This window comes from Protomyctophum parallelum (genome assembly GCF_964188405.1).
Source record: "Protomyctophum parallelum genome assembly, chromosome: 18".
NCBI lineage: Eukaryota > Metazoa > Chordata > Actinopteri > Myctophiformes > Myctophidae > Protomyctophum > Protomyctophum parallelum.
In genome coordinates, this window is record NC_139716.1 from 16,588,725 (window position 1) to 16,612,068 (window position 23,344).

At 44.3% G+C, this 23,344-nt stretch overlaps 1 protein-coding gene across 10 annotated transcripts in view; it reads left to right on the forward strand.

The window, feature by feature from the left end:
* Positions 1–23,344, forward strand: part of sorcs2 (sortilin-related VPS10 domain containing receptor 2) — a gene marked incomplete at its 3' end in the record, with an annotated part of 233,639 nt that overhangs the window by 182,096 nt on the left and 28,199 nt on the right. For all 10 annotated transcript variants that reach the window (XM_083789249.1, XM_083789252.1, XM_083789253.1 and 7 more), the window contains exons 4-8: positions 3,905–4,069; positions 7,573–7,646; positions 11,140–11,204; positions 17,369–17,487; positions 18,256–18,345. In XM_083789249.1, coding sequence (XP_083645375.1) covers positions 3,905–4,069; positions 7,573–7,646; positions 11,140–11,204; positions 17,369–17,487; positions 18,256–18,345 — 513 coding nt within the window. The remainder of the gene's footprint in view (positions 1–3,904; positions 4,070–7,572; positions 7,647–11,139; positions 11,205–17,368; positions 17,488–18,255; positions 18,346–23,344) is intronic.

Sequence of the window (23,344 nt, forward strand, 5' to 3'; positions counted from 1 at the left end):
GACGCAGCTGCGCGACATGAGACTAATTAATTAGAGCAACAGAAAGAGAGGAGTGTGTGTGTACGTGTGTGTGTCAATGTGTGTGCGTGTGTGCATTGTTTCTCCCCCTGGACATAAAAACGTCTGGGTTTCCGAGGCTAGAGCAACAGTGACCCATCAGCGGAGACACTCACCTGTTGACACCGGCGGACCCTGTTGGATATGTTCCAACATCGGCAAGAACAACACTGGACTGGACTCAAATTCCAGGGGAAACGTGCTTGCCTTCCCCATGCTGACCATTCTGTTTCCCATTCATTTCAAGGAACACTGCTCTCAATGAGGACATTAATCACCTTTACAGTAAACGCCAGGTTACAGATCCTTCCCACTAAACTCAACCTTTCCCTCTGGTTCACCTCCACCCATGCACCTCATTGCTTTCACAAACATTCCTGTGTCAAACCTTCCATGTTTCAACTCTGTACTGAAAATCCTGAAATCATTGCACATCTCTCTGCTAACACACAAGATGGTGTTATTGTCAATGAAGAGAACAGATCAGTTTCCATCCTTGAAATGGCCTGACTGCTCCTTTGATTCTAGCTTAGAAGAAGCCTTTATGACCAAGTCATTAAATACCAGCCACTCCTCCAGACCATCATAGAGATATATAATCTGCAATCTACCTGTGTTTATCTTTGGCAGCCTAGGACATGTACATACAGTAGGTTGGTTGTAAGAGGCTTCCAACAACTTGGGATGCCAAAAAAAGCAGCTAAACAGCTTGCAAAATTCTGTGCAATCTCTACTACTATCTGTAGCAGCCGCCAAATATGGCGAAGACGCTGTTACTTGTACCCCTGAAGGGTATTTCATTGCATTCTGTACAGCACCTTGTAAATATTTGTGTCCTTGTATTGTATCTCTTAGGTGGACATAAATACACGATTGTGTGTGTGTGTGTGTGTGTGTGTGTGTGTGTGTGTGTGTGTGTGTGTGTGTGTGTGTTTGTGTGTGTGAGGCGTTGTGGCCTCTTCACTGACACATGTCGGTTAAATAAAACGGGAAATCACTCTAAGTAAGTCACGCACGCACACGTCAAGCCTCATGCAGGGAATTACAGATAAACATAATTTGACTCAATTCAATTGTATTACATTGATGTTCCTTTCTCTTTCACTGGACACCTGAGCATAGGAAGAACGTCTACCACTGACAACACCAGATAGTAGGGGGAGAGAGAGAGAGAGAGAGGGAGGGAGGGGGGGAAGAGAGAGTGCAGCAGAGGATTGGAGATTGGATGATAGTAGAAATTGAGAGATCCATCAGAGAGAGAGAGAGAGAGAGAGTCTCTCTCTCTCTGGGGAGGCTGATGGAGAAAGAAGATAACAGACAGACCCTCAAATAGCCACAGATAAGACAACATCATGGAGTGACACGGAACTAAATTTACAATGGAGACAGGGAGAGGTTAGAGAGAGAGAGAGAGAGGGGGGGGGGGGTGTGGGAGGGGTATCCTGATCTCTGCGCTGTGGTCTTGCTATAGATATTGAGGCTGAATCCGGGATGGGTCATCACTCGTGTGCATTTTATGTGCAATGTATAGTGCAATATAGCTGACTGGAAGCCTGGGGCACCATCTTCTCTCCACTGTGACATGCTGATGCCATGCTGAGATATTGCACCGTACACACACCGTACATTTTTATCTGCCTCTGGTCCTTAGACGTATACACTCTCTATATCGCCTCGGATTAGTATTAGCCCATGCAGTTGAAAAATGATATCTCTTGCAAGTTTCCTCTGACAAGTTTGAACAATTTGTCAGAGGAAACAATTAAGCGATGAAGGCCTCAAAGTATTTTGTATTCTCTGTGTGCTGAGGTGCCCCACACCTCCCCGCAATATCCTCTCTCTTTCTGCGGTTTGGCTTTTCCAAAAGTTCAGTCTTGCTTTTGAATTCAGTGTGTCTGACTGCGTGGCCGCATGCTTTGGCAACAGTGTCACTCATAGGTGGTCAGAGGTACTGCGTTGCTGTTGCCTCGAGGAGAGGATAACAAGAGCATGAACATTAACTTGCAGTGCATGCTTTTTCAGAAAAAGCAAGCAGGTCTGGCTTTTACAGAAAAAGCATGCACTGCAAGTTAATGTTCTTGCTCTTGAAAATGTTTTTCTAGCAATAGTACTGACAGTACAACATATTCGAAACAATCAGTACTGATCACTATTTGTTGTTTCTAATTATGTTGTACTGGGACCTGAAGATTATTCTGTGGTTGTACATAAAAGTAAGCCCCCTCTTCTCACATTCATCTCCATTTCTTAACCAAACCAGAATTAAAAAGGTGAAAACAATCAACAATCTTTGTTATCATGGCTCTCACAACAATGTCATCCCTCCATCCATCCTCTTTTGGTACTGGGTCCCTAAATCTCCAGTCTCCACTCCTCCATGCTCCATCCATCCATCCCGCCATCCTCTTCTGGGAGTTCCCTGACCCTGGGTAACCTTCTCTGTGCTGCTGGCTTCTTGTAATTCACTGTGCACACAGCTCCCAAAGAGCTGTGCGTTCAGTTCACACATACAGTGAGTATGCACACGTGCCAAGCGTGCATGGCTGCACATGTGCACAAACACAAGCATATTGTGAACACACACATTCTTTCAAAAGTATACTGTGATGCCCCACACACACACAGACATATAACGATATGATGAGTGGATAGAGTGCCTGCCTACCTGAGGTGAGCATGGGTGGGGCATTACAGCCTAATGAGTGATTGGAGAGAACCTGGGCCTGGTGCCTCCAGATGCCATAAATAGCCCTGCCCATGTCATTTTTCCTGAGAGTTCCAGAAGAGACAGACCTGCCGCCACTCCCCTGCCTTAAATTTGTTCATTATGTTTAACTTATTATTTCCATCTGACTGTACACCTCATAGGATCCTTAGCCTTATGTGACGTTCTTCAGTTTATTCCTTTAGCTTTCTGTCATTAGGCCTAATTTAATAAATACTACTTTTGTTACAATTTTACACTGTCTCTTGCCTCCAATGTTTGTCATGGCCAAGAGCCAACCATGACAACACACAGACATACATATACACACGTGCTCTATAGCCTACACACTTCATGCAAGTACTGTATGCATTCATGGCCTCTTGTCCCTGCCATGTTTCCACCCTCCCAGTCAGCCCTGTTTTGCCCTGGCCTGTTGTGACTTTGCCCTGCTCTAATTCCCCATGGCCAATCTCCTCTCCACTCTTTGGCCTAGAAGAGTCTGATTGCCCTGAGTGCCGTCACCTGTGGAGACCAGCTGAGCCTGGTGACGAGCTCCAGAGACTGTCCTTGTGTGTGTGTTCAGTGCTGGATCTTTAGTTTGTAGTGTTAGGTACCCTGTTTCTACAGTCAGAGGTGTGTGCTAACTGCTCTTATTTGTCGGTATCGTAGCCTGCGATTGATGTTTGAATTCTTCAGTTTTGAGTGCGTGCATATTGGTCCAACGTACACAGTGCAGGTTCAGGTTTGGGCTTAATTGGTTCTTATTGTATTTTATGATCGGTCGGGGCTGCATGTGCATATTAGTGATTTGTGTACATGGCAATGATTCCAGGCAGCTTAATGTGTTTGCCTTAAAGACTCTGGACACAATCGATGTGTTGCCGTCACGATACTAACAGCACTTAATACTGATGGACCCTTATGTGCATGGCGTTGAATGTGGCTTTGAATATACATGGTGGTATATGTGGCCGCGTGAGCGTCCATTGTCTCACGGACAATACAGTGTGGTACCTGCATTCATTGAAATCATTGAAATGCGTGCAACATGGCAATATTGTTGTTGTCCCCCCGAGAGTAAACATCGACCTAATCTCTCTCTCTCTCTCTCTCTCTCTCTCTCTCTCTGTGTCCATGTAGGTGGTGCTGGTGAGTTCCTCCATAAACGAGAGGGACCAGATGTTGTTTATCAGCACTGACGAGGGCGCATCCTTCCAGCGCCAGCCCGTCTCTTTCACCCCGGACACGCTGCTCTTCCACCCCAAGGACGAAGACAAACTGCTGGCCTACTGCAAGGAGGGAACGGTGGGTACCGAGGAGAAAACTATAAGCAATGCACGTCGAAAACCCCCCCACAAGCCCCCAGAATGCCTGGCCAACGTTGAAGCCACCGAGACGTAGTGGTCAAAGCTGGGACTGCAGCCGTGAATTTAGGAAACCCTGTGCAGCTTGGGGTTTCAATTTGGTGGTCAAATGCGGAAGTAGAGCGTTCTTCCCGGGTGCTTCAGAACGCCACTGAGCAACTTCCATTGAAATGAATAGCTGCGCTCCGGTCTGCACTCTATCCTTTACAACTCTATGAGAAAACCTGGAAGTCTCATGCTTCTTTCACCAGTGGTGGAAAGTAACTAAGTACATTTTAAGTACCGTACTGAGGTATTTGTACTTTACTTGAGTAATTCCAACTTCCAATATACCTACTCCACTACATCTCGGATCCAAATATTGTACTTTTACTCCACAACATTTATTTGAAAACTTTCGTTACTAGTTACTTTGAAGTTTTTTATTATTATTACAAAACATACAGTAAACCACTTCAGCCCCGTATACATTTCGGCCATATGAGAATAGCCGATCTACAAGCTCACGATGCATCGCGATGCGACACATTGTGAGCTTGCAGATCCGCTATTTTCAAAATATTTTTATACATTTGAAAACGTCAAATGGGACATTCTGCATAATTAGTACTTTTACTTACAGAGTTGCAGTATTTGCAGTAAATTGCAGTATTGATACTTTTTGTAAAATAATTGGATATGGTGAAAGAGAGTGGTGAAAATAAATAGCACCCAAACTGTATGTCATACACACAGCAATTATACAGTAATATTGTGGCTGTGTTTACATTCACTGCAAAATATTCAAATGAGTCTTTGAGTCGGCGGTGCAGGGCATTTAAATTGTCCAACCATGTGTTTGTGCTTTGATTCCTGAATACTAAAGAGGTTGTTAGGCGCAGGTAAAAAAAACTCCCTACCTCTGCGTGAGGTTGCTGCTGTTGAACACAATCTCAACAAGTGATCAACTGCATGCGCTTTGGCAGCCATTCTCCATTACTCCACTGTTTCGCACACTGTCTGGAGATAATTGCTTCTAGTGTCACCACAGGCCACCGGGGCCCCGACAAAACACGGTGACTGAGGCAATCGTAGCACTAAATTAGTGCTACTTTGGCCTCGGTCAGTGGAAGGAAATGAGTCCGTTGAGGTGGAGGTCTATAGTCCTGAGCACTGAGCAGTGCATTAAAAACACTATCCAGAGCGGTGGTTGAGATTGTCCAGGTCTGTGAAAGCCTTGTTCGATGCTATGTAATGTCTCTTTATAGCTCAGGTTGGGATACAAACCAGTGACATTTAAATGGTTTTCAGTTGAGGCGGTTCGTTTTTTACCTCCTGAGCTTTTCTTATTGAAGTCCCAAAGTGACCTATAAGGTGGGCCACGACCTATACGGAATGAGAAATGCTCTATCTCTTCCATTCGAACAGACGTGCTTTCACAATGTATGCTGACAGACAAAATGTGCCTTTTGCCATGTGTTTATCTAAAACAGACTTTAAGAAAAGAAAATCCGACCACAAGTGAAGATTTAAAATATATATATACATTTTTACTGTACTCTACTGTGCTCTGTATTGTATTGTAGTGTACTGTGCGGGGGTCCCCGGAACATCCAGACCCCCAGGAAAGCGCCCAGGGTGCCGGCCCGGTTCCAACAAGCCGCCCCACGTCCGAAACTGTTGAGAAATGACAGTTACCATGTGGGGGTCCCCTGGGGGTCCCCGGGGGACCATCCAGAGCCCCAGGAACGGCCCAGGGCTCGTACTGTAGTCTACTCTGTGCCACTGTACTCTGTGCTGTACTCAGACAGACATACGGACGGACACACGTAGCTCCGTAATGGAGCGGACGGAGGCACCGCTAAAAAAACCCACTGTTTTTGCGTCACCATGTGGTGTGAGGATGTTTCTCACATTATAAGCACTAGACCTGTACGTGCCTGTCGGCCACCGGCCTACTTGGGAACGATGCAACTTGGGAACCTAATAACACCTGTAATAGCACCCGTTTTAACTATCTGTCTGTGTCCCTTTTGTGCCCATACTGTATATGGAGATCTCTGTAGTATGCAATACCCGTTGTCATAGCACCCGTTTTAACTGTCTGTCTGTGTCCCACATGGAGATCTCTGTATCTGCCTGTCTGCCTGTGTCTGAAATGTAAACAGCACAGAGTACCGTCAAACATAACAAGTCCTTGTGGTCTTGTTTCCATTCCATGTGTCCTGGGATTACAATAATTTATTTCAATATGCATCGCTTAGTTTCATTGCATGTTGTGCATTGTGTGCATTCGATGTGGGTCTAATTACTCCACTATAATTTGTGACCGTTTCTGACCGAGGCTAAGTCATAGATTTTGTTTTATTTTTAGTTTTTCCATGTCATATGAAAGCAGGGATTCATGGCTTCAAAATGACATTGGTTATTGGTTTTTTCAGTTTGACCCACCAGTTTCAGAGATACTGTACGTCTTGCAGAAAACAGCGAGTTGAGAAAACAGGCTTGAAAGGTTCACAGAAGTGGCTGTGGACTCTAACATTACACCTATTTATTTCATTCATATTTACATGTCCAGGGACCACCTTTTACACAAGTAGGCCATACATGGCAAGGCGCAAGTTGGCACCTCGACGGAGTGCATTCCTAGTTAATAATGAATTGAGCTTGGTCTTCATTTGATGGACTGTGATATTCAAACAGACCTGACATTCTTGTTCCAAATGCTTGCAAAGAACATGACATGGCAATAATTACATCAGCAGTTTTGCCAGAAGGGAGGACTTTCATATTCAGCGTGAAATGACTTACGAGAGTATCTGATGCTCCAATGCACTCGCTATGAAAAGTGTCTTAATTGCTAAATTCAATTTGTGTCACACCGGTAGCTTTGAACCAAGAGCCAGACATATGGGTCGCGAGAAGCTCTGAAAGGGTGGGAAGTTTGTATAGAGTAATATTGTGGAAGATTGGAAAATCCCACGCTCCAGTGCGACAAAAGATGTGAAGTCGTTAACTTAAGCAAGACTCACTGGTGATTCGTCGTGTCATTCGCGCTGGCAGGTACATTGTACTCCATGGCAGTGATTCTCAGCATTTATAATGTCAATGGCCCCAATTTGATATTCATTAGGATTAGGCCGTACACCGCCAGTGATCAGGGACAATTTGTATTACTACACATTATTTGGTACGATATGGACTGTCGTTTGGTCCAGAATTCCCTTACTGTCTATACTGTGTATATTGTAGATACAGAGATAATAGTGACGCAAAATAGCCATTTTTGTGCATTAACTAGTTGTAATAATGGCAAAGAAGTTCTATAATTTACCTTGGGACCCCATGGAACCATTTGGGGTTCCTCCAGACCCCATTTGAGGAGCATTGCTATATGGTATTCTGTATCACTTGATAAAGCTTGTCTGTCTGTCTGTCTGTCTCGCTCTCTTTCTCTCTCTGTAGCTCTATGTTTCCACTGACCTTGGGAGGAAGTGGACTTCACTGCAGGATGGAGTCACCAAGGACAGAATCTTCTGGTCAGTTACGGTCTTACTGTCATCACTGTCATCTGTATGTACCAAAGCATCCCAGAATTATTTGCATGAACCAGCTCATACTTGTCAATGAAGTGATCCAGACAGACAGACAGATGTGAGCAGATGTCTGTGTGCCATTCTGTCTGTGAGCAGCTAATCTCCAGCACCATTGGCCTGGCGCCACCAGGAGGTAGATTTTTTGTAATATTACTCCTACAGATTTTGTCGAAACATCATGCCAATCAGTACCCATTATCTCTATCGGTACACATCAGCTCTTCATCTATACTTCTATAGTCATGTGATCAAGGCGGATCTGTCCGATTTTTCATATTCCCTCGTGATTGGTTAAGATAAACTGTGTCCTGTCCTGTTTTGAACAAAATGCCTCAAATCATGAAATCAGTGTCCGATTGACGTGAAACTTTGCACGCACAAGGAAGAAATGCCACCCTATAACTTTCAATTTGGCCTCATGGTGGCGCAATAACAGGCCTATTGACGTTTTGGCCTATAACTCTTGGTCATACAATCAACATATTTCCCCCCCTAGATTCCTTGGATCATGACTCTAGGCTATGTTTGTGCCAGATTACATTTTCTGTCATAGTGCATTTTCTTCAAAACACACTTTTTGCTATACTACTCCTACAGATTTGTCCAAAACCTCTGGAGTCATTTCACCAAAATATTTTTCAGATCCCATTCCAAATTTGCCGGCCCTGGGTTGCACACTTAGTTTGTTTCTTTTCATCTCTCTCTCTCTCTCTCTCTCTCTGTATTCACTCATCCGCCCTCTCGCCTCGATAAGAGAAGAAAGCAAGAAAAACAAAACTGTTGTTCCCATGAATCACAATAACAAAACAGGTCTGGAACGGAAACCCAGCAGAGGATTTTACTGCACAGAATATACAAACAGAGACTGAATAGATGAGTAAGACAAAATAGACAGAACAAGGAGAGAGATATAGTGTGTGTGCGTGCGTGCAATGCCGTGCATGCATGCGTGCGAGAGTGAGAGAGAAAGACAAAGAGATGAAGTGCTGTTCACTGAGAAAATGGGATGGAGGAGAGACAGAAGAGAAGTGGGGAGTCCTCCTCACAGTAGAAATAGACATTAAGTGGTCCGTAAATCAGGATAACGTTACTCCTCTTAATATCTGACTCATGCAGGAACAGAATGTGCAACCCAGAGCTTGACCCCAGTTAAAATGATGGCAGCTACAGTATGTCCTTTGGCCAGACAAGATCACCAAACGTGTGCATGCATGCATTTGTATGTGTCACACATGTCTGCGTGTGTGTCCCTCCATGGTGAAAGAACAGTCTAAAGTCCAGCTCGTGACCCTGTCGGTCATAAAACCAAACAGACAGAACCAAACAGCCACAGTTCACAACATAAATCACATCCGCTAAAACCAATTTCCTTTCCGGGGGTGGTCTGGCCAAATCCTGACCTCAGCACTCGTGAACCAAACCTCCCACCCACCGTCGCCCCCTGTAAAGTTCAGTGTAGTAGTGTTTCTAGAACTAAAAACCTTAGCTCACCACCGACAGGAACTGCATGTCAAAGTGAGAAACGACAGAGTTTGTGAGATCCGACCCGGTGTCACGCAGTACACATTCAATGAAGAAACTGGACAAAGGATTAACGAATGGCAGAGTAACAGGAACAGAAACTGATTTGTCATTTTCAGCCTGTACATGTCCATTTCTGCATTTATCCCTCCCTGTCTGTCATTTTTTTTAGCTTTCATTACACCTCACCATCAATGTCTTATTTCTACCTTTTGAACCGTTTCTCCCCTTTGCTTCTTCGATAGAGTGTGAATGGCTCTCTGGGCAAGAATGTTACTTTAATTAACACAACAAGAACAGTGTGTCCCTTCAGCTGATATGGATAACGTCCTTTCATCCTTATCTCATCTCATCTCACGAGGCTAAAAGCCTGGAAAATAAAGTGTCTCTAGATTTTCATTGTGGAAGCCTGTGTCTTTTTTTTTTTTTTTTTTACCAATAATGATACGGTTTATCATGACCGGGGAATAAACGGATTTGTAAAGTGTTCATGTTGTTAACTTCCTTTAGCCCTTTTATTAAGGGCGGTACTTCCTTTACATCCACTTGGAGATTTTCAGTAGCAGTTTTTGTCCAGCCTGTATAGATGGAATAGTTAAGCTCCTCCACACACCCGTATTACGTGAAATACATCGTTTTATTTTAAATGGTAAATGGTGCATTTATATAGCGCCTTTATCTAAGGCGCTTTTAGATTGTGCATTACATTCACCCATTCACACACACATTCATACACCGATGGCGGCGGAAACCATGCAAGGCACCAAGCAGCACACCAGGAGCAATTAGGGCCTCAGAGTCTTGCTCAAGGACACTTCGACACCAACTCTGGGGGAGCCCGGGTTCGAAAAACCTTGTGGTTACCATCCAGCCACTCTACCCGTGAGCCACCAGTTCAAGTTTTTCTTCATTCCTTCTCACTTTCACCTGATCCCTGTTTCTTCATCTTCTTCTTCGTCCTCCTCATTGTTCCCTGCACGCTCCAGTCCTCTGCCACGGCCTCCACTTCTAATTGCTCATAAAGGCGCCTTTATGGAGGAGGTTAACGAGGTTTTAAATCTCCACTCCGTCTTCAGGAGGTTTCACAGACTGCATCGCTCGCCGCTAATCAGATGAAGCTCCTAGTTTACTGCACACTGAAGGGCACGTCGGTGCTGCACCACCGCGTATAAATATAAATATATATAGTGTACTCCGACAAGCCATATTGAAATTCTTGGAAGTCTTATGATGCTACATTGGCCGTGACTGGATTTAATTTAGGTCGACATTTACACTTCCATTACATTTTATAGTTTAGTATATCAGCATTAGCACGCTCTAACAACTAGAATACCGGTAAGGCTTTGCGTAAAAGCTGCAGTGTGCCAGCTGGGGCGCCGGATGGAGGGGAAAGGACCTGGTTGGAATAACGTGTTCCTTCCACGCGCTACGTCCCCCCCCCCCCCCCCCTGTCAGGTGAAAAGTAGGGACTTGGACTCCTCACCCACAGAAGGAAGCATGAGGTCAGTCTGTTGCTCTCCCCAGGTTGGCAGAGGGAGGGTATAGAGCGTCGCAGTCCCGTCCCCTTTCATGACGACGCCAGGCCCAGGAAATAATTCCCATAGACATTTCAAAAAGTATTTATTTAAAGACCTTTTAAGCGTCATACAAAGCCAACTCGAGTTGAGACAAATCATGACAACAAACACAATATTTTGCACTGGAATATCTGCCATAACATCAGAGGAACGTGCCAAGGTGTTTTCCCCCAATCGATGAAGTCTAAGCCAGAACAGCATCACATGACATTACAAGGCATATCGTAATACAAATATGTGCCATCTAATGCAGGCTGTGCGTGCGTGCGTGCAAAATGTACTGATGGTGAAAATGTGTCTTTAACAGTGTGTGTGTGTGTGTGTGTGTATTACAGGTCTGTGTCTGGCGTGGACGTGGACCCTGATCTAGTGCACATGGAAATACACGATACAAGCGGAGGTACAGTGATGCCGCATTATGTTTCGATTCTTTTGCCTCTTTTCTTTTCTTATAGGGATTGTATATTTCTCTTTTGGTATTTTGAACCAAGAAAAAGAGTGTGGGGGACATTCAGGCACATTGGGCTGTTCTGTTGTTGTTGTGGAACATTAGATGTTCCTTCCTGGCCTGCCTCCTGCTGCTCTCCTGTGTCCACTATCTCCGTGAATACAGTCCACATATAATGGGGATGGAAAGTCTCATTGAACAAGTAACACTGTAATGCAGGGGTGGGCAACTTTGACGATGGAGAGGGCCACTGTATTTCCACACTCAATCCAGAGGGCCACGTTGCATATTTTGCAATACTTTAAACATAATGTGACCAAATTTGACTGAGGGACTGCCATTGGATTTTTTTTTTTTTTTTTCATGTCATATGAAAGCAGGGAATCATAGCTTCAAATTGACATATTGATTGTTCAGTTTGACGAACCAGTTTTGGAGATATGGCTTATGGAGTAATGCAGCGAGTTGAGAAAACAGGCTTGAAAGGCTCACTTCTGTGGTCTCTAACATTACACCTAGCTACATGTTTAAGCAAAAGAGCTTTTTGCTATATTTGAAAACCTGAATAATCTTTTGCTATTTTTGAATTGGAATCCTGAAAAGTAACCTTTTTATTGAATTTCAAATGCATTTAGTTATAGTTATGTTAACTACATTGGACACAAAAACATGTTAATACTAGTCATTATTAGTACTAGTCATTTAATACTAGTCATGAAGTAATTAAAGCGGGTTTGGAATTGTAACTGCTGAAATCAATACTATATCAGTATTCTGATATGCAACATGCGGGGGCCGCATTAAGTAAAGGTGGGGGCCGTTAGTGAGCAGCACTGAGCAGCACACTGGAAGGAGTCTGGGGTTAATCCTGTGCTATAGGCCACTGGCCACACAAGCACTTTAAACATATACTTTGCTCAGATGCGACACGGTGTGAGCTTGTAGATTCACTATTTTCGAAAGAAGATATTGAAAAAAGTTTGCAACAATTTAACACACAAATCTGGTACGGGGGTCCCTGGCACACTCAAATTGTGTGTGTGTGTGTGTGTGTGTGTGTGTGTGTGTGTGTGTGTGTGTGTGTGTGTGTGTGTGTGTGTGTGTGTGTGTGTGTGTGTGTGTGTGTGTGTGTGTGTGTGTGTGTGTGTGTGTGTGTGTGTGTGTGTGTGTGTGTGTCCACCTACTTTCCCTTATTTGTCGTATCGGTGAATATGCCAGTCTAACCACCGATCCGACACAGGGGTAAGGGATTGACACTATGGCAGGTAAATATAATGTGGAGTTTGCTTTGGAGTTGCCCAAACTGCAAGTGCACATTTGAGTGAGGAGTCTGCTATAAACGCAACACAACATGAGATCACGACACTGGTATCGGTATTCGGTATCGGCTAACACTGAGGTATCGGGATCGGATTGGTAAGCGAAAAAAGTTTATCGGGACATCCCTACTTTCAATCTATCAATAAAGGCAGAAAAAGCCACAGATAATGGGCTCCATCTTGCGGCAGGGGCCCTTTTTCCTTAATTTGGGGATTTAGTATTGTGTGAGAGGTGTGGCCCCGTCAAATGTGCCACAGCCTAAGTCCCTAAAACACGTCCATTACCCCTTACATTATGCATAGGTGTGGTTTGGGCGTTACCATGATTAAAGCAATCACTGTGCCACGGTGCCACCACCTGCCATTGCCTTTAAGAGATCCATTATCCATTTAACATTATGCCCAGTGATTTACACTATGGCCCATGGCCATGGAAGAGCGACACACGTTGATGCCTTGAAATATAGCCTATTTATATTTGATACAGAGGCCGGTTTGTTTTTTGTGCAGTAGCCTCACAAAGCCTCAACAAAGCCTCACTCGTGCAAATCTAATAACTTCTTTGACTAGACAATTAAACACAATAAGCACAAGGAATAACACTGCTCATTGTAGTAAAATTCCAATCACAGAGAATTTGCTGGTTTGAAGAGGCACTTTCCATTGTCCTAAACCTATAAGATAGCAAATATAGGGAAAGTGCATCAACACGCCTACAGACACCCTCCACCCGCAAATATAGGAGTCGGCAAAATAAATAGTGGCTTGTGTGGCCGCTTGTGTGGTTTACGCACAGTGGAAGCTCCTAAATGCGTAATTCACGGAAAATGTTTATTACTTGAGGATAAAGCATGGTATAAGATGGAGCCCAATATCTTTAAAACAATGCCCCAAAAAATGCAACCCACAACTACCAATATTTACAAGCAACTTTACAGAAAAACAATCCCAAAGTCGCTTATAATAAGGAGACATGGCAACACGCTTCTGTGTCCAGAAGTTTTTGACTGGGGTAAGATAGCATATGGAGTGAGAATCTGCTCCGATTTGATAGTGCATCATTTTGTTCCTGTCTTTTTTTGACTGGGGAGGCCCTATTGTGGCGTTCAAGTGCACACAATATTGAATGTTCTTACAATCACTATTAAAGTCGAATTTAAAAGATTTAAAAGTCTTGCTCGAGGACACTTTGCTGCGATGCCTCAATCAAACTGGGGAACCTTCAGCCCAAGGCAACCACTCACTCCACATTTTAAGCCACACACGTACTGCCCCGGCAGACTCAAGGATTCAGTCATAATTCTGTTTCATTCCAGATTTAATAGACAGTACTGTGTAAAAGTGACTCATGATTCAGTTTTAGTTAAGCTTCAATAGACAGCACAGTGTAAAAATGACTCATGGTACAGTCTGTGTACCGGTATGTGGTGCATTTAACTTGGCTGACTCAACATGCAGGGCCTTCGTATACCGTAGGTACAAAACACTGATTTGTTTCGGAACAAAATGAGGATTTGGTACAGTAGCTCCCTGTGGTCAGTATAGTTACGACGTGTTTATTCTGATTCAGTGACTTTAAACCCTGACAACTTCTTGCCCTCTACTCCCTCATCTCGTCACCTCGCTCCATCTATCCTTTTGTCTGTCTGTCTGTCTGTCTGTCTGTCTGTCTGTCTGTCTGTCTGTCTGTCTGTCTGTCTGTCTGTCTGTCTGTCTGTCTGTCTGTCTGTCTGTCTGTCTGTCTGTCTGTCTGTCTGTCTGTCTGTCTGTCTGTCTGTCTGACAAAACTTAGATCCCATAGACCTTTTTAACAACATGCCATGCACGCACGCACACACTCCGTCCCATGTGAGGAGACACAGAAATGCTGGAAGTCCACAATGTGAGAGTTGTCATCCTGAACAAGACGCGTCTGTGTTTGTGCTGGGGCTGAATCAGAGAGACGACAGCCTGTGTCCGGGACAGCTGCTCAGGCACTCAGAGCTCTTCCTGGAACTATGGGAGGTGCAGCACATGGTCCCCCTCTTCCTCAGAAACACTCCCCCACCCCCATCTCCTTGCTTCCGTACTCAAGACAGATAGGCGAGCGGGGCTGGAGCGGCCAGGCGTGCCGAGCCAATCTGTTCGTTATATGTGCCCCCCCTCCCGTTGTCACATGTGGCATTGTCAAGGTTAAACACGGCAGGTTAAAGGTGGCACGTGGCCACAGAGGGAGGTTTCACTAGGGAAGGAGGATCGTAGGCAGGACCTCTCCCCCGCGGGCGTCTGTGCCCAGGTTATAGTGCGGCAGGTTTCTGAATGGGACGGCGGTGTAGGCCAGGGGTGTGGGAGAAAGAACGAGCCACGGCCGGGGGCATGGGGGGGGGGGGGGGGGGGGGGGAGAGAGGACGAGCCATGTGGGCGTAAGTTGATGGATAGCACGGCTGGCGTGGTCTGTAGGTGCACGTGTCATTACGGAGGATGATGTGAAGGAAAACATGCTGTGGATATGCATGGCTGCACACACACACACACACACACACACACACACACAAAACCAAGGCCATGCTATTTTCTCCAAATAGCCTAGTCAATGTCCCCTCAAATATCAGGATGGAGTATCCATCGAATGGGTTGAGTTGTATAAATATCTTGGGATTTGGTTGGACAACAAGTTAAACTTCAAACACCACATTGACACCTTGGCAAAAAAGCTTAAGTTCACACTGAGCTTCTTCTACAGAATGAAGTCCTGCTTTTCTAATGCTTCTCGCAAAAAGCTGGTTACAGGCCTTTTCATGTCGCAGCTTGATTATGGAGATACTGTCTACCGCTTTGCTAGTTCCTCAACTCTGAGCAAACTTGACCCCCTGTTTCATGCTGCATTGAGGTTTATAACCAATTCCCCCTATAGGACTCATCACTGTACTCTGTACGCCCTTGTGGGTTGGTATTCCTTAACGTCTCGCAGGTTGCTACATTGGTATACTCTCATTTATAAAGCCATTCTTGGTAACCTCCCACGTTACATTGGTTCTAAATTTGAACTTGTCCAAAACTCTCTCAACCTCAGATCAAATGGTTGGTTACGCTATGTCGTGCCCCCAACAAAATCTGAGGCTGGGAAAAAAAGCATTGCTTATTTCGGACCCTGGTCTTGGAATGACCTACAGTCCAGACTCAAACTGGCTGCTGTGATTCCCCTAGTCCTAGTGAGCTTTAAATGGATTGCCATGGGCACACTTCCCATACACTGCTCCTGCTTTGACGTATAGCAACTGTCTGCTTGCTTTTTTAGTCAACTAGCAATTCCCGTTGCTTAGATCTTTTAGTCCTTATTGGTCACGTTCCTGTTCTCCCTTTTAGCTTCTTTGGTAGTGGGTACTGTATTTATGAGCATTGTATGTCTGTCCTGTTTTTTTTTTTTGTTCTTTTTTGTTACTGGCAGAGTTGTGTCACTTATTTTGCCTATTGTTCTGGCCAGTTCACACTTGTAAAAGAGACTTCAGTCTCAATGTGGTTTTTTACTGGTTAAATAAAGGTTAAATAAAATAAACACACACACACACACACACACACACAAGCCAATCTTTCTGCAAATTTGAATGAAATTAAAACATTGTCCATAAGTTTGTATGATTCAAAAGTTATTCACATTTGCAGCCTTTGTCTTCAATTTTCTAGTGGAGCGTGTGCGTGTGTGCGTGCGTGTATCGCAAGCTGGTATTGAACACTCCAATCTAATAGCCTTTTAATGAGTCCTATGCCGTATGCTGCTTTGATTAAATGTCGGGCATTTCAATAAATTAGCAAGTCTATTTGTTAGCGCCACAGACCTCTTTAAACAAAGTGGAGTCGAGGTACAGGAAGGTACAAAAAAAGAAAAGGAAAATAATTGTTGTGGCATCTCACCTTGAGAGCTTGGAGGCAGATTGACTTCTGCTGTGTTTGCTTTGTTTGAATCTCATGTGTACTTGCATTGTGTGCACATCAGCTGAAGTGTATGCCTGTGTTGACTCTATGCGTGATCAGGCTCCCGTGCGTGCGTGCGGCCGACCGGCCGTGCGTGCGTGCCATGCCCGTGCACCGGTGCCTCTGTGTACTTAGAGCACACAGTCAAATCTCATTTTACCATTCATGTGCATAGTTTGTGTACGTGAGCCTTTTCTCCGTGGGCTCCATTTTCTCTTGACCTCTGGAGAGGAGAAAGGCTGCGGAATTTCAGGGCTGATGTAGCTGCACCTGAAAGTCAATACTGAGTTAGCCAAGCAACAGGCAATACCCCCGATGGCAGTGATAGAGGAGAGCAGTAAAAAGTGATAGATTCACTATAAAAAGTTATAGCTCTGACGATATTCTCTCTCTGGTTCTTCTTAAATTTTTTCAGAAATGCTGCCAGTGGCATCATCATTATGTTGTTTTCATGTGACCCCAAACTTCCAGACGTGATTTGGCATTTCCATTTTTCTCTTTCTCGTTTGCCTTCAGTAATTTCTCCTCCATCTCCTTCTTATTCATCACTTTGCTCTTGCTGTGTTTTCTTGTCTTGTTTTGTCTTTCAAAATCAAATTCGCTGTGGGTTTTAGGTTGACATGATACGGCGTAGTTCCTTGAAAACAAATATCTCATAATCCAGATTTTCACCTTTCATGTGAAATGAAAAAACTAAAATGCATTAAATGTGGGAACAAGAGCAGTGTCTGTGGCATGTTGTCAAATATATCATTTTATACGACCTCTTCTCAACAACACTTTATTTGTTTATAACCATGTGTTCTCTGTGGTCTCTCGTGTGCGTTGGTGATGATGGTCCTGCAGGCTTCCTGTATGTGACCTGCCTCATCCAGAACTGCACAGACAAGATGGTGACCACTCAGTTCCTGGGAAAGATCGACCACAACTCGCTGTCCGTCCAAGACGATTACATATTAGTCAAGGTATAGCTCATGCGCAAACACGCACACGCATGTACCAGCATCCTCAGCCTCTGCTGAAACAACACATCACTGTTTAACATTTTCATCTCAAACAACAACACATCACTGTTTCTACCTTTCCTCCCAAAACAAAAAATCTGCTTCTACCTTTTATTTGGAACATCATATTGTAGGAATTGCAAGAATGAAAGTATTACAATGGCTCATGTTTCTTCTCATGTCCATTTACTGCATACTCTATATACACTCACACTGACACAACACACACACACACACACACACACACACACACACAGCTCTACCTCTTCAGACTCCATCTTAGCCGTAGCACTTGCCGTAGTACTTGACCTAACCTCGACCTCCTACAGGCGTATGAAAAGGCTCAACTCATGTAGCTTAGCATAGTTTTATTATATAGATTTTTCCACTGTTACGCTCTTAGCTTATGTATGATTCATGATAACTACTGTATGTATTGCTTTTTTATTCTTTGTTCTTGCTTAATGTATGTAAATCGCTCTGGATTAAGAGCGTCTGCTAAATGCCTAAATTGTACCTCCTTTCAGATTAGCTCTATTGTCTTGTTTTATAATATAAATAATAATATATTATTATAGCTTGATGATATAATATCATCAAGCGCTCTCTCTCTCTCTCTCTCTCTCTCTCTCCCCCCCTCTCTCTGCTTCTCTCCTCTGTGATGTTCCTGTATTGAGTGGACGAACACGATGGAACATGTTGCGTTGTGTGTTTTCTCAATTTCCCCAGGTGACCACAGGGAACAGAACCAAGCACTACGTGTCCTATCGACGTACCGACTTTGTCCAGATGAAGTTTCCTAAGTACGCTCTGCCCAAGGTAATCCTCCACAAACCCAGCGTTCTTTCCTTGAAACAGAAATCAATTCAACAACGATTTTACCTTAAGAGTTTTCACCTTTTTATTTTTTTAATCTCCAGCATCCACTTTCATTTTAATTCCTAAAAGCTCAAAGTGATGTATGTTTAAGAAGCAACGTGGGCCCATATAAAATCATACATTCTCGTAGAACTGTGTGTACACGCACGAATCCACTCCCATTTGTATTGCTAAATGGTTATGAAATAACCCCAGAATGAACCCATTCATGTGTTATACGTACATGAGTTCATATGCATGATGTTTAATGTCAAAGACAATGCGTGAAAAGTAATTGTGCAATCGAAAAATTCGTCGAGGAGGTAGCCAATTCTTGGCTGTTTAAGCCTTCATGGGATTGAAAAATAACCGACTTTTCAGCGACGACAAATTTCCCCTGAGGAAATGCCATATTGCTCAACAAAACATATCACATTTCAGCACAGTATAGATGACATATTGCTCTACACGTTTATTCTGTGGAAACTTCTATAATACAGATCCTGGCCTCCAGACCAGAATCTGTATCGGCAATAAAATATTAAAGACTAACATCTGCAACCCGCGTAAAGTCACACCACGTTGAGGGAGCACAGCAGGGGCTCTCAGCGAGCAGGAACCTCTGCTGTCAGGGTAATCTGCTCAGGGGACCATTTTAGTGTGACACTGTCTGGAGTGCTGTTGAATTGCATTGATTGAATACGGACTCTCGGGGAAGGGGGGGGGGGGGCTGGGGGGCTCATGTATTTTTCAACCTGCAGCAACCCAGAAGGAAGGAAGAGAGAGAGAGAGCCTCAGAGACAATCGCTGTCATTGGCACTTTATCCTAAAGAGGACATATTGTGTGTCTGGGAAAAGTGAGTGTAGTGAAGGGTTAGTGTTCTACAATTACTCTGAACCACCTAGCCCGCCGTCACTTTAGAGTGGTCTGGAACACTTCAGGTCCTTGGTGATCATGAGGGAAGGTGAAAGAGATGGAGTTACACGCGCACACACAGACACACACACACACACACGCACACACGCACACACACACACACACACACACACACACACACACACACAGGAAATTGCTCTTCTTTCTACAGTATAAGGAGAGAGGATCAATGTCATTAGGTGTGGCAGGTACTGTAGGTGGTGGAGAAGAGTGTGTGTGTGTGTGTTTGTGCGTGTATGTGTGCATGCACACTCGTGCACACTCGTGCACACTCCTAGTTAATTATTTGTCTGGCAGTAAAGGGTATATGTAGGTATTTATTTATATTTATTTATATAGGTGCCATTTTCACCAAATACGGATATCTTCATTTCCGGTTTCCCGGGCTCGGAGACCGCCATTGTAAGGAACGGCTTATGTTAGCAATAGCTCACGATGTTTATCTTTTGCCAGAAACGTTAACATGTCGGGAGCGATGCGATGTAAAATCACAAATCACATCCGAACATCCGGATGGATGATGATCACCACGGACAGCGCTCGTGCTTTCAGGGATAACAGCCAAAGAAGATTCTACTTTTAATGAGAACCTATGGGCTTGCATGCGCATTTAACCTGGTGTGTATAGCAACCGCGAAACTCATCATATTTGATATAAAGCTTTATGTTGTATGGGATACAGCTGGTGTAAGGGAAAATACGGGTTATCTCGTACCTGGCATGCAAAACTTGTTATTTGCTTTTCCCGGCTATACATGTCTGTCTTTGTTGGGCGAGCAAATAGGTCACTAGTCACATTGCTTCTTAGGACAAAAGAGAGATTGAGAGAGAGAGAGAGAGAGAGAGAGAGAGATTGAGAAGGAGAAATGTCACTCGTATTTAGAAAGATGGCAAGACAGAGAGTGAGTGAAAGGTTGAGTGAAATGCAAATAGCAAAGGGAAAGGAGAGGCGTGTGTGTGGGGGGGGGTGGGGCGGGGGTGGGGGGCTAGAAGCAGTGGTTTTCAACCTTTATCATATCAAGGTCCACTATTTATTCTCCTAGTTATGTTTGTTGTAGTTAGTCATTAGTTAGAAATGGCATCTTGTGGTAGTACGGACAGAAACATCTAAGTATTTGTCTTAATTTCATGGTGTGACATGTGTTACAGTACAGCTGATCAGACATGCTTTTGTAACCGCCCGGTTTCGTAAATGAAGCTCTCGGGCCTCCCCCATCTCTTATTCCTTCTCCATTCCGCTTGGTCACTGCGATACTATACTTGCCGTTTTGCGCCAGCTGAGATTGGGTCAGGGAAAGGTAGAAAGGGTTGAATGTAGGCTGTGTGTCCAGCGGACCATGCAGCATCCAACAAGGCCAGGACCTCTGCCATTTTACCCTGTGAGACAAGATCTCAGCGGGGCATGCGGTGGTCTCCCTACCTCCTGACAGTGATGAATGGAAGGCACAGAGGCAACATATAGGAGTGTAATGCTGGTTAAGATTCCTTTGCATATTTTATACTCGGGCTGCAGCCCACCCCAAAAGGAAGATTCACTCAAGACCAGGAAAGAGTGGCCCAGGCCGTAGCGTAACGGTCTGGGCACCGGACTGGTAATCCAGTCGCAGTGTGCCGCGGGTTCGACTCCCGGACCCGACACGGCCTTTACTGCATGTCACCCCCCCATCTCTCTCCCGTTTCCTGTCAGCCTACTGTCTGTCCCTTCAAAAATCAATAAAAGGCGTAAGCCAGGAAAGAGGTTTCTTTCGTGTTTTTATAAATTCTCACTCGTCAACAGCAACATTAGTTGTCTCTGACTCTCTGCTTGCTTATACCTCAACGTGCCCACCTCCAGCTCTGGTGAAAAATAAACACTTTGAAATCTGTACATTACATTAAGTATGAGCGGCTATGGGCGGCTGTGGCTCAGGAGGTAGAGCAGGTCGTCCAATGATCCCTGGGTCGGTGGTTCGAATCCCGGCTCCTCCTGTCCACACTGAACCCTACATTGCCTCCAATGAGTCGGTTGGTGTGAGCTTGCCACCATTGGTGTGTGAATGTGGAAAGTGAGGACGCTGGCGTCGACTGTTCGCCGCTTCACCTCCCATGTATGAATGAATAAACCATTGTAAAGCGCTTTGAGCACTTGGAAAAGCGCTATAAAAATGCAATTCATTATTATTAAGTATAGTGGGCCACAGAGAACACAAACAAAGCACTGCTCTTAGAGGACACTAGTCTCCATAACCATAACTGATATTACAGTACTTGGACAAACAGCAACGGCCTCTGTTGTGATCAAACATTCAAAGGCGGGCGTCTTTTCAGAATCAACCCTCTTTTGTGCATCGATTTCTTGTTTGCACACTGAGCGTACATATATAATAAAGGCTTTGTTCAGCCTCCTGTCATTATAATCCTGTTATTCAACATTCAAGCATATGTTGTTTGCTGTGTGTGTGTGTGTGTGTGTGTGTGTGTGTGTGTGTGTGTGTGTGTGTGTGTGTGTGTGTGTGTGTGTGTGTGTGTGTGTGTGTGTGTGTGTGTGTGTGTGTGTGTGTGTGTGTGTGTGTGTGTGTGTGTGTGTGTGTGTGTGTGTGTGTGTGTGTGTGTGTGTGTGTGTGTGTGTGTGTGAGATCTCTGGTTTTAAGCTACGCACAGCTGGCTTCAGCCACCTCACATTCAAAGACTAGGTTGAATGTGGGATCCTTTTAAGCACCTTATAAAAAAGGCCTATATGGGATAGTAGTGTGTGTGCAGAAGCCAGAAGGTATTGTGTGCCTCTGTATTTGAGCGTGCGATTAATTTGTGTGATCATAGATCAGTCTGTATGCATGATGCATACATACTATACAGTACAACACTACATAAGAGTGTTTAGTCCTGAATATACATGACTCTGCTACATACAGTAGTCAACATAGGATTTCATTTTAGCCACAAGGCACCATGCGGGTGGATGAAGATTGTACATTTCCCACACGCTCCCACATTTCACGCGCAGCATACACTCACATAATTATTCAAACCCAATGTACAGTTCAGCAACTCCCACATCCTCCCAATCCATCTTAATTCACGTCCCCCTGTCTCAATGCATTTAAATTGAGAGAACATCATTTTCCATTTGATGTTTTGTCAGCTAAGCCTGGTTAAACACAGTGTACTGTATATACATCCTTCGCCTGTTTTAGTATTCATGAATAGAATGGCTTCACTGGGAGGCTGCATCTCCCAGGTGTTTGGCCTTAAAATCACCAATGGCTCACTTTCCCAATGACCACCGTCCACTAAAGCATCTCAGTACCATAGCCTGGCTATGAGTTTGTTCCATTATAATTCATGGTTGGAATTGTTGTTTTCACAGAAACCGAGTAGAATCAACAATCACGACATGCCAAGAGGATTTCTAAGGCCTTGTCCACACGTATCCGGGTAAACGGATAAACGTAGGTTTTTATATGCGTTTTGGGGGGGTCGCCCACACGCAAACGCGTTTTTGGTCCATATAAACGCATCTTTTGGAAAACTCCTGCCACAGTGTATTTTTTTTAAACTCCGCCTGTGTGTTCCCTGTGTGGACAATGTAAACAGAGTTTTGCATGGGTCTTGCCATTGGTCATATGGACAGAGAGATTTAAAAAAAACGAAAATGAAAACGAAAAAGCTACGTTTATGTAGGTGTGGATGAAGCCTAAATGTATTGACCCTGCTCTTAATAGGCAAACACATTTTTGTGTAATTGGAAAAAAAAAAGCACTTTGCAGCAAGGGCAAGGGCGTACTAGTGTCAATGAGTTGATGGCTTTATCTTCAAATGTTATGTTAATGTAATCAGTAAGACTCACAGAGAAAGTGCTGAGTCGGGGCGCCACCGTCACACAGCGCTTTTAATTGAGCGTTGAAGTCAGCTTGTGACGCACATGCCCTAACGACGAGACTCCGTCGGTGCGAAAAGCTGTTTTGAAGTCTCACCTCATCCCATTTCCTGTATCGCCACTTTCCCCTTTTCATCTACTGTATTTTATTTCTCATTTCTTCTCCT